This window comes from Limulus polyphemus, unplaced genomic scaffold, assembly GCF_000517525.1.
Source record: "Limulus polyphemus unplaced genomic scaffold, Limulus_polyphemus-2.1.2 Scaffold717, whole genome shotgun sequence".
Taxonomy (NCBI): Eukaryota; Metazoa; Arthropoda; class Merostomata; order Xiphosura; family Limulidae; genus Limulus; species Limulus polyphemus.
This window is the reverse complement of record NW_013666327.1, coordinates 1-9,962: the sequence shown is the minus strand read 5'-3', so window position 1 is coordinate 9,962 and position 9,962 is coordinate 1. Positions and strand designations below refer to the sequence as shown.

The following is a 9,962-nucleotide window of genomic DNA, read 5'->3' as shown; positions in this document are numbered from 1 at the left end:
GTGAAAAAAGGTGCGGCCAAAAAAGAATTGAGGAATTAAATGAATGAAATCAAACTTGGCGGCCAAACTGGTAACTTCACTTATAGCATTGATAAGCATTTTACAGCAAATAGTCATTCATTGGTTAGGCCGCGTATTTTGTTTTATCCACCATCATGCCCAAAGTGGAAAAATAATGCGGCCTAACTAACTAATGAATGAATATTTGCTGTAAAATTCTTATCAATGCTATAAGTGAAGTTACCAGTTTGGCTGCTAAGTTTGATTTTATTCCTTTAAGTCGCGCACTGAATCCTTTTTTGGCCGCACCTTTTTTCACACCTAAGGTGTTTTTGATTAGATATCATTCAACATGATCTCTGTTAATTGACTGACATAAACGAAACTTCAACTATGAATTCGGATGAAGAGAGCGAGCCAAGTTGAAGAGCTCTAGTATTGTGCGAATACCTTCGTCGGCAACGAACTACAGAAAAATTAAACTGAAATATTTTTAATGCCTTGTTATTCCTGGAAGCCCCATAATGGACTTGTTGAGAAGAGAGTAATAAAATTATTAAATTCTAACGGAAATAGTCCGTCAAATATTTTGCATTAAATGGTAATATTCTGTGTCAGATATAGTTTTCCATGCATATAAGGAAAATACATAGGTTTGAAATTTTTAGAAGCTTACGTGTTCAAACCTGTGTTTAGTGATTCTGAGAATGGCGCAAATGGTGTTGAAACAAGTGAATTAAACAACATTATTGTTTGTTTGTTGTTTAGAATTAAGCACAAAGCTACACAATAGGGTATCTGTGTTCTGCTCACCACGGGTATCGAAATACGGTTTCTAGCGTTTTAAGTCAGCAGACGTATCGTTGTGTCATTGGAAGGCAACAACATTATTAAAGACAAATAATTTTAATGACCTTAGATTTACAATTTATGTAAAAAGTATTCACGGTATACCTTTGTTTTTAATTGAAATTAATTTAAGGTAGTATTCGTTTATGTTAGAAGATTGTTTTCAAGTATCAAACATGGAAGTACAGTTTCTTCTATGAAGAAACAAATACGTCAAAAATGTAATATTGCTCAGAATAAGTGCTTTAACCTTTGCTGTTATCTACATCTTTAAGACTGTATTGTTTGTTTCAGAATATTAGCACAAAGCTACTCAAAATGCTACCTTCACATATCCGTCCCTAATTTTGAATTGAGAGACTAGAGGTAGGACAGCGGGTCAACAGTGCCCACTGTCAACTTTTGAGCTACTTTTCCTTTGATTTTACTGTCACACTTAAAACACAAAGTTTTTTTTTTAGGCACGAGGCGGCGATCCATGCACCCTCGGATTCACAGTTAGAACCAGCTGTCATTTAAAACTCCGACTGACATTTAGTTTTCAGAAAGGAATACTATTAAATAGTCTAGTAAACGTTACCGCCATCTACTGGCTTATATGAATAAGAAAATGAGCACCAGCAACAGAAAAAATTTATCAGACTCGTTATAGGTTTTATCAGTTACATATGCTACTGATTTATTTTATTTTAATTGTACACCTAAGATTCTAACTTAACAAGATATGCATAAGCTCATATAGACATAAATGTATTGCAAATAGTGCAGTTAACGTTTATTTTATATTTACAAATATACGATCAGCTAGGTTAGAGTTGCATTGTTCTTAAAAATATCGTCAAGGTTCGTTACTTACGCCATCTATTATACAACTTTATTAGTGCATTATTTGGGAAACAGTTTAAATATGTAGTTTTTAAATTTAATATTTCCAATTGATGTACTTTATAAATATTTTAAAATATAAGATTTAATTGCAAGGTTTAACAAATGTATAAAAGTCAAACTGTAATGCACCCATAATAAGTTCAACATTTTGAAATACACGAAATGAGTGCCAGGCCCAATAAACACAAAATAAATTATGGAATACGCAATTTCAAATAATTGGAAAAATGCTGATTAAGTTTTCTAAGTATGGCTATTCGCTAGTAACATTTCATAACAGTTGTTACTGTAGGTTTTTAAAGCTAAAGAGAAATGAAGTGTTAAAGCTTGTATTAATAGTTGTCAAAGGTTTTTAGTTTTTACTTTCAATGCTGCAAATCAAACTAATCAATGCGTGGCAGTTGAATTAACAATGTTTTTTGAAGTTTTATTCCAATCAGTAAGGCATTAATAAAACATTATATTGTTTAATCTTGAACCCATGACAACACAAAAGAATAACCCTTTGAATATTTTTCAAATCTTTGGTCTTTTATTTTTTTCAATACGGATATTCAAACTTTCATGATAGTAATTACCCTGCTATGTTAAGCAAGACCATACTAAAATGAATTAATTTAGTAATTCATACTAAAATAATTCATCAATAAATGACGGTTACCTATTATATTTTGTTAAAATATAAAATTGTGCTTTTAAAATACGTGTATATCGTACATTAATGAAAAGTTAGTGCTGTTGCTGTACTGTTTTGTTTGTCTAATTTGGAATGGTCAACATACAAATACTACTTGTGAATATATAATTCTATAATACATATGGATCCAAATGTAGAGGCCCTTGATAGTTAGCAGTATAGCTAAATGTAAGTTAAAAGCAAGCCTCAGTAGGGTCTTGTAGACATGTGCAAGCAATACATTGTTTATTTGTGTTATACTTATGAGAAAATACAATATCTGAAGAACCGTCATTTGATCAAGGTAATAGTTAGTGGCTGGCTGGACCATCACAACCTTCAAACCTACATCTTAACAAAACTTTTAACCAATCAGGATTCAGAGACTGAATATCTTTCTTCCCTGGCTTTTATTTGTGAGTGAATTCTTGACTATATTAGCAATTTTCTTTTCAACTGAAATTGTCAGAAGTTGTACACACACACACACTACACATTCAATATGCTTGTCTAATGACTCATATCATTGCACAAAATGAGATACACTGACTGATTATGGTAGAAGCAGTCTGGAACATGAAAGCTTCTGGAGACTTTTTTTCCAGAATGCCAGTGGGGTCATAAAGGAAAACATGCTACTGGTTATATTCCCCAATATGCAGATTCCACCTGGTCCTTCCTATAGTCTTGCACCAGATTTCAGTGAAGCAATGGGTTCTCCTCATTTCAACATCATCATCAGACCATGATTGGTCAGAGAAGCATCAACTACCCCCACGATTTCAGTATCAGAATTATAAATAATTTATTTTTAAATGGTTTGCTTTATGTTTTGTATAAATATGGAAATGCAATAAAGCAACACAATTTGGATAAAAAAGTCTATAAAGTACACAAAATGCAATGGTACTATGATAATAAGTATGTTAAGTCATTACTACAAGATACATATTTTACAAGAACCACATTACATGAAAGATAAAAACAAAAACAAACTCTTTATAAAGAAAAAATATTAAATAATCAAACAATCCTTTTAATAAAAGTAAAAATAACTTAAAAATAAAAAATAAGACATACAATGAAATTAGAATATAAAATACATATATGTATATGTACACCATTAAAATATCCATATGTACAATAAAAAGCACAACCCTTGCAAGTCAAACCAGTTTGAATTTGACACAAAGAAAGAAACTATACTCAAGCTTGCACTCAACAAAACAATCGTTATTTATGACAAACAACAATCAAAGTAAAAAACAAGTGTGTTTTATTGCACTTTTACTGGAGAGAGAGAAATAAATGAAAAGTGAAATGAAAGTGTAATCTTAAAGTTAAAAACTGAGTTTTTTTTCAGACTGAGAAACTTGGAATTATATACTATTAACAACAATGCTGTTCATAGTAGGGTACAGGCGCTACCCACGTGACTGATCATTATTTTCATTTCAAAGTAAGGGATGTTGCCAGTAGAAAAGATCACCATTGCATTTTATACAGAATGCATATTGTTACAGCAGTCCTTCATACAACAGAGCAAACATGATACTCTAATTGACTGACTCAGTTCTACGAGCAACTGGTGTGAGAGGAACTCGGTAGTTCCCTTGATGTACTTTCTATATTATGACCAAAATATTCAACATGCACAGAAATTTAGAAAAACTATATATCTCATTGAAAGAGGTTGGACAAATATGGTTTGCCTGCATATTACCATTTTCTGCTCTCATTTACCTTCAGGCTAACCCAGCCATCTCTAGCTTTACAAGTTAAAAAACAATCAAAATATCAGTCATGAAATCAATGTAACTTACTTTTAAATTAACAAAACACTTTCACAACAATACCTACAAGTAAAACAATAGTTTTAATATTACACAAAACAATATGAATAAAAGCAAATTTTTTAGCATACATACAAAAATACACTCAAAGGTAGCGAAAAATAAAATTAAAACGTAAAAGTTAGGGAATGTGTAGCTTCTACTTAGCAATGCATTTTCTGGGGAGTTCCCGGTTATCCTTCTGTTACCACTCAATTACTCTTACGGAAATCACTGAACTTAAAAATATCACACTGTCATTTTTGAAGTAAAGTCAGCAGATTATCGAAGATATTTTTGTCCACAATGGTGATTTGATGAATTCCAAAAAAAGCGGAAGACCCAATATAGCTACCAGTTATATTGAATATGAAAAACAATGGAGACTAACATTTAACTTAAAAACTGAAAAGACGAATGAACCTGTTTTAAAGAACGATCTTCTCAACTATACTACAGTAACTGTATTGTTATGTCGACTTCGAACTGCTTTACTCCTTTAATTCAGCTATCTAATTAGTTTAATCGGAAGAAATCTTAACAATACTACACACTTAATAGATAATCCAATATTTTGAAAAACTAAACTATATAAATGACATTTTTCAAGATGGTATGATCAATCTCAATTAGACGTTTATAGCTCATTTTTAAAATATTTTGCCAAAAGAGAACAGTTTGTTTTTCTACAATGACGTGATAAAAATTTGTTGAGTGTTCTTTCAACCAAACCATACAGATATTTAGTGAAATAAGTTTTAGTGCTCTAAGTAGCATGGAGATCTTGTTCATGAACAGCATGATAATAAAACAAGGATTATTTTAAACATTCACATCAATAAAAAATGTGAAACAGTTATCAGCAGTGTTATTTAATTAGTATGATATGGAAGATACCCAGCTATGTTTGATAAATCCCTCGTGATTAGAGTTTTATTCAGTAATGTTGCGATTATATGTGTATATAGTCTTATAATGGTGAAATATTAGAACCCTTTAGGTCAAGGATTTTTCAGTTTATTTTCCGAACCAACTCGTCCCCCGCTAAGACAGTGGTAAACTTACAGCCTTAGAACTTTAAAATCCGGGGTTAGATTCTCCCCAGTGGAAAGACCGCAGATAGCCAATTGTGTAGCTTTACGCTGAAACAAACAAAAACAAACAGAACTCTGAAAGACAGATAAGAAATGCCAAGATCTGGTGTGAAAATAAAACCAAAAGTCATTATTTTGGTCTGAGTTTTATTTCATTCCTCTTGTGGCAGTTTCATATTTAACCTTTAATAGTGATCTCAAATCTGAAAGGTTAAAGCTCACAGAATAAGAATTGATTTAGTTATTATTTTAGTTTAGCCGCTTGATGAAGACTTATAGTCCAACCTTGTCACGGAATGACTTTTGTAATCTAGCAGGTTGTCCAAATTTATAAAATTGACAAGAAAAAGTTTTACATTTACAATAACGAAAAAAAAAGGCATTGTTTTCCTGATACAATACACTTATGGATGACATTGCTAAAAAACATATAATCTTAGTGTCTGTAGAGCTCTATCTTGATCCTTCATTTCCGATCAGTATTCTAAATTGAAACATTTTAATATGTCACCATACATTTTATGGTAATGAATAATGATTTGTTTTTGGAATTTTAAATTACACGTAAAACAAAACTCTTAAAATTCCGGTTGAGCCTTAAACCATTGTTATTTAGCCATCGTAAATAAAATTTTATTTCGTATTGCCTTGAGTAAATTTTTCTCACAATACTCAAATACTTTCTGTTTACTTGAACTGTAAGTTGATTATTCGATGACACATTGTATAAACAATGCTAGTGAGTTAAAATGAAATTTTGAGTATATTTATCACAGGTTTAGTCAATAACGCTAACTTGTTAATACCTTGTTTGTATTGTTAGTTTAACAGTTTTAAAAGTTCAACATATAAAATGAATCTTATATAGACTTATCGTTATGCACACTGACTGTTTCGTTCAATTGATGCTGTTGTTTTCTTAGTGCAAAGCTATACAATAGGTTATCTGCACTCTGTCCATCGCGAGAAAGCAAACCCCGGATTCTAACGTTGTAAGTCCGCAAACTTACAGCTGACCAACCGAGGAGTTTCTATGTAATACAAAGGGATAATTGTACTGTATAAGAACAATGTTCCAGATCTCCTGTTAAACTTGTACCTATATTCAACTTTAATCAGTCTGATAACCATCATTACACACTGTTGCCTGACACTTTTATCTCCATCATAACAAGTTTTTGTAAAGGACGGCAAGGTCAGTTTTAGGTGACACATCTTGACAAACGTTCTACACACGTTTATACGTTTCTAACTCCACGTTTTAGCACCAAATACATAAAAGTCCATTGAAGTACAATGAATTGATTAATTCATAGGATCGTGCTGGCTTAGGAACGTAACTGAAGTCATTGTCCTGCTCTTCGAATCAACTTTATACAATAAGAGTGCAGTGGGTTTGTTGACTTATCTGGTGGAAGAGCTTTTATCCATCAGAGAATGAAAAGTAGTGTTATGTAGTGGACATGATCGACATCAACGTTCACATACACTGTGTTTGATATACACCCTTCTAAGTGAATCACTGGATTCAACTCCTATTACGAGAACGTTTCCCACACCATTACACCTACTTTAGCAACGAGCACTGTCAGAATAGCACAAGCAAGGTCAAGTGTTTCACCTGTTTATTTTTTCTCCATATCTTTAATCTACCGCATAGTACGGGAAAGACTGAAATGCGACTCACTTTCATCAAAAGCTTCTAGTTTTTTATTGCTCACAATTGTTGCTCAATTGGGTCTTTGTCTAATGTTTGCTACACATTACAAATCGGTTCCAGTTGGCCTTTTCATTCAGTCTGTCGCCAGAGATTGGGAACGTATTACTTTTTCTCGAACACCTAGTACCATCAAGACTATTTAAAGTCGTGGAAATCTGTCTTCTTACCCATTTTCTCCCAAAGTGACCACGATATTATCACATTTCTGTATTTATAGAGCATAAACAATTATCAGATCATTCTAGTTTGTGTATGCAAATTAATCGAGTGCTCTAGAAACATGAATGGAAAGTACAAATAAAGTTGCTAATTAATGTAATAAACGTTACAGTTACTGCAAAACCGTGTTGCTATTCTTTGTTGTAGTACATTATTAATTTTGATTTTCTTTCGTCCATGTATTGAAATTTATAGCATTATATCAAATATATTATCCTTCTGTTAGGTCAGGGCGCTCGACTCACAATCTGAAGGTCGCGATTTCGAATCCACGTCCCACCAAACGTGCTCGCCCTTTCAGCCGTAGGGGCGTTATGATGTGACGGTCAATCCCACTATTCTTTGGTAAAAGAGTAGCCCAAGAGTTGGCGGTGGGTGGTGATTACTAGCCGCCTTCCCTCTAGTCTTACACTGCAAAATTAGGGATGGCTAGCGCAGATAGCCCTCGTGTAGCTTTACGCGAAATTCCAAACAAAGAATCCTTCTATTAATTAATTAGGAAACATTTATCAAGAATATTTATGTGTCTCTGTGTGTACATTTTTATGTATTATGATAAATTATTTTTTTCCTTACGAGGTCACTTACTTGACTCTATGCGTAATGATATAGCGTTTAAATGAAAATCAAGAAAGTCTTTACTTAACTAATATTCTTGTTTATACTGAATACGTTCCCCAAGACAAGTTCCATTTTTAATTTGACATAGGCCGAGAGTTGGTCAGTAGTTAACGTGTCGGACTGTGGATCAGCGTGCATGTCTTCGTTCGCGTCCCGTTATCCCGCTAAAAAAAACAAAAAAACGCACTCAGCACTTTCAGCTTTGGTTGCGTTGTAATAGTGATGATCCAATCACACTATTCGTTCAGACAAGTTCAGACCTAATAGTTGGTGATGGGTGATGTTGACCATCTGTTTTCCTTCTAGTGTGTGTGTGTTTTCATAGCAAAGCCACATTGGGCTATCTGCTGTATCCACTGAGGGGTATCGAACACCTGATTTTAGCGTTATAAATCAGTAGACTTACCGCTATCCCACTCCTTTTAGTCAAAATCAGTTCAAAATTCTACGGACTTACAATGCTAGAATCCGGGTTTCGATACCCGTGGTGGGCAGAGCACAGATAGTCCATTGTGTAACTTTGTGCTTAATTACAAACAACAACAACAGTTCAAAATTAGAGACGATTAGCACAGACAGCCGAAAACAAAGATACCTCTTGGCGTTAAAGCGAGACTTGCGTACACGATATTACAAAAATATGCAAATATATATTTTTAGTGGAATGTTATGTCGAATTTCCTTTATTTATTTCACTTAATAAAAATCAAGTGCTTGAAAATGGAGGACATCAGCAAGCGAGCCATGTGTTCAACAGTCTTGTCTGCATTTTTTTCTTCATATATTGGATCTTATTTATTTTGGACCAAGCTTTATGGATGCCAGATATGCTTCTTCCACCATATCGAATAATTTATGGACAAGCTCTGTTTTGAGGTCTTGAAAACTCAAGAAATATTTTCTTTATCGGCTCACCGAAGCTTCATCTCTTTCTCTTTTGGCTCTGACGTAGATACATGTTGCCATTTTGGGTTTTATACAATAAATACAAACGAATCAGGACTACATCCAATATCTCTAACATTAGAGGATACTCTCCATTCACCACAGCCATTATTGAATTCTGTAGATTATCAAACTAACTTTACCAACTCAGAATTTAATACAAAAATTTTGGTGACGGAAATCTCGTAGAGGGCTTTACTGTTTTGTTTTTTTGTACAAAGTCCAATTCAGTTTCTTTTTTAAGAAAAGTTGCTGGCTGTAAAGACTTCTCAAGGTAACATAAATATTGGATATATAGACCATAGAAATAAAGTGAATAAAAGGTACAAACTTGTGAAGGATTACAAAAATATGTCAAAGATTCTATGCGAATTAAAAGAACCTCAAACATTTGCTAAAAAAATAAGCCTCGAGGAGGCCAAGTAGCCGTATGTTGAGACAAAAACCAAGTTAGACACAATCTAATTTCGTTTAAAAAAAACGGTTAAATCCCTTTGAAATGTCCTCTTTGTTACTTTTATGATTAACCTCAAGGATAAAGCATTAACCAGGTGGAAAATCGAGTTCAAGAAAAAAAATATGCTTACTCCGGTCAAAAATGAAAATAATTACGAAAAACTTTAGTTTGAGAATCAGGTCTTGGTACTCGCAACAACACCTAGTTCAGAGATATTTAAATAGCCTCTCTTCGGCACATGTTTGCGTGCGTGTCAACATGACATAACCTACATCTGAAACTCAACTGCCTTATTGAAAACGATCACAACAAATGTATCCGAACAGCTGAAACCTGATATATTTGATATGAAGTACTTTAAAACAAAACTCGACACCTTGATATCTGATGACAAAGAATCCGCTGGATATTCTTGTAGGGTGGTTCTAGGTTTATTGACAACTCGGCATTTTCTTTCACCAAGATCCTTGGTACTAAATGGGTTTCAGTTGAAACATGTTTACCAAGGAAGGTACTGAAAGTGAAATACAACATCCTCAGGTCTCCATACTAGCTAGTATTGAGGTCTACCCGCTGGGAGCAAATTCAGTATATATCAATAAAGCCACATTCTCAGCATCATAAATTAAGCAATTGCCAACCTTTTATGCTTCTGTTATCA

At 33.4% G+C, this 9,962-nt stretch overlaps 1 protein-coding gene across 1 annotated transcript in view; it reads left to right on the top strand.

Annotated features, from left to right (window-relative positions):
• LOC106460138 (tachykinin-like peptides receptor 99D) overlaps positions 1–3,179 on the top strand; it is a 97,319-nt gene extending 94,140 nt beyond the window's left edge. The window contains exon 5 of the mRNA XM_022386791.1: positions 3,019–3,179. Coding sequence (XP_022242499.1) covers positions 3,019–3,037 — 19 coding nt within the window. The 3' untranslated portion in view covers positions 3,038–3,179. The remainder of the gene's footprint in view (positions 1–3,018) is intronic.
• Positions 3,180–9,962: the final 6,783 nt, after the last annotated feature.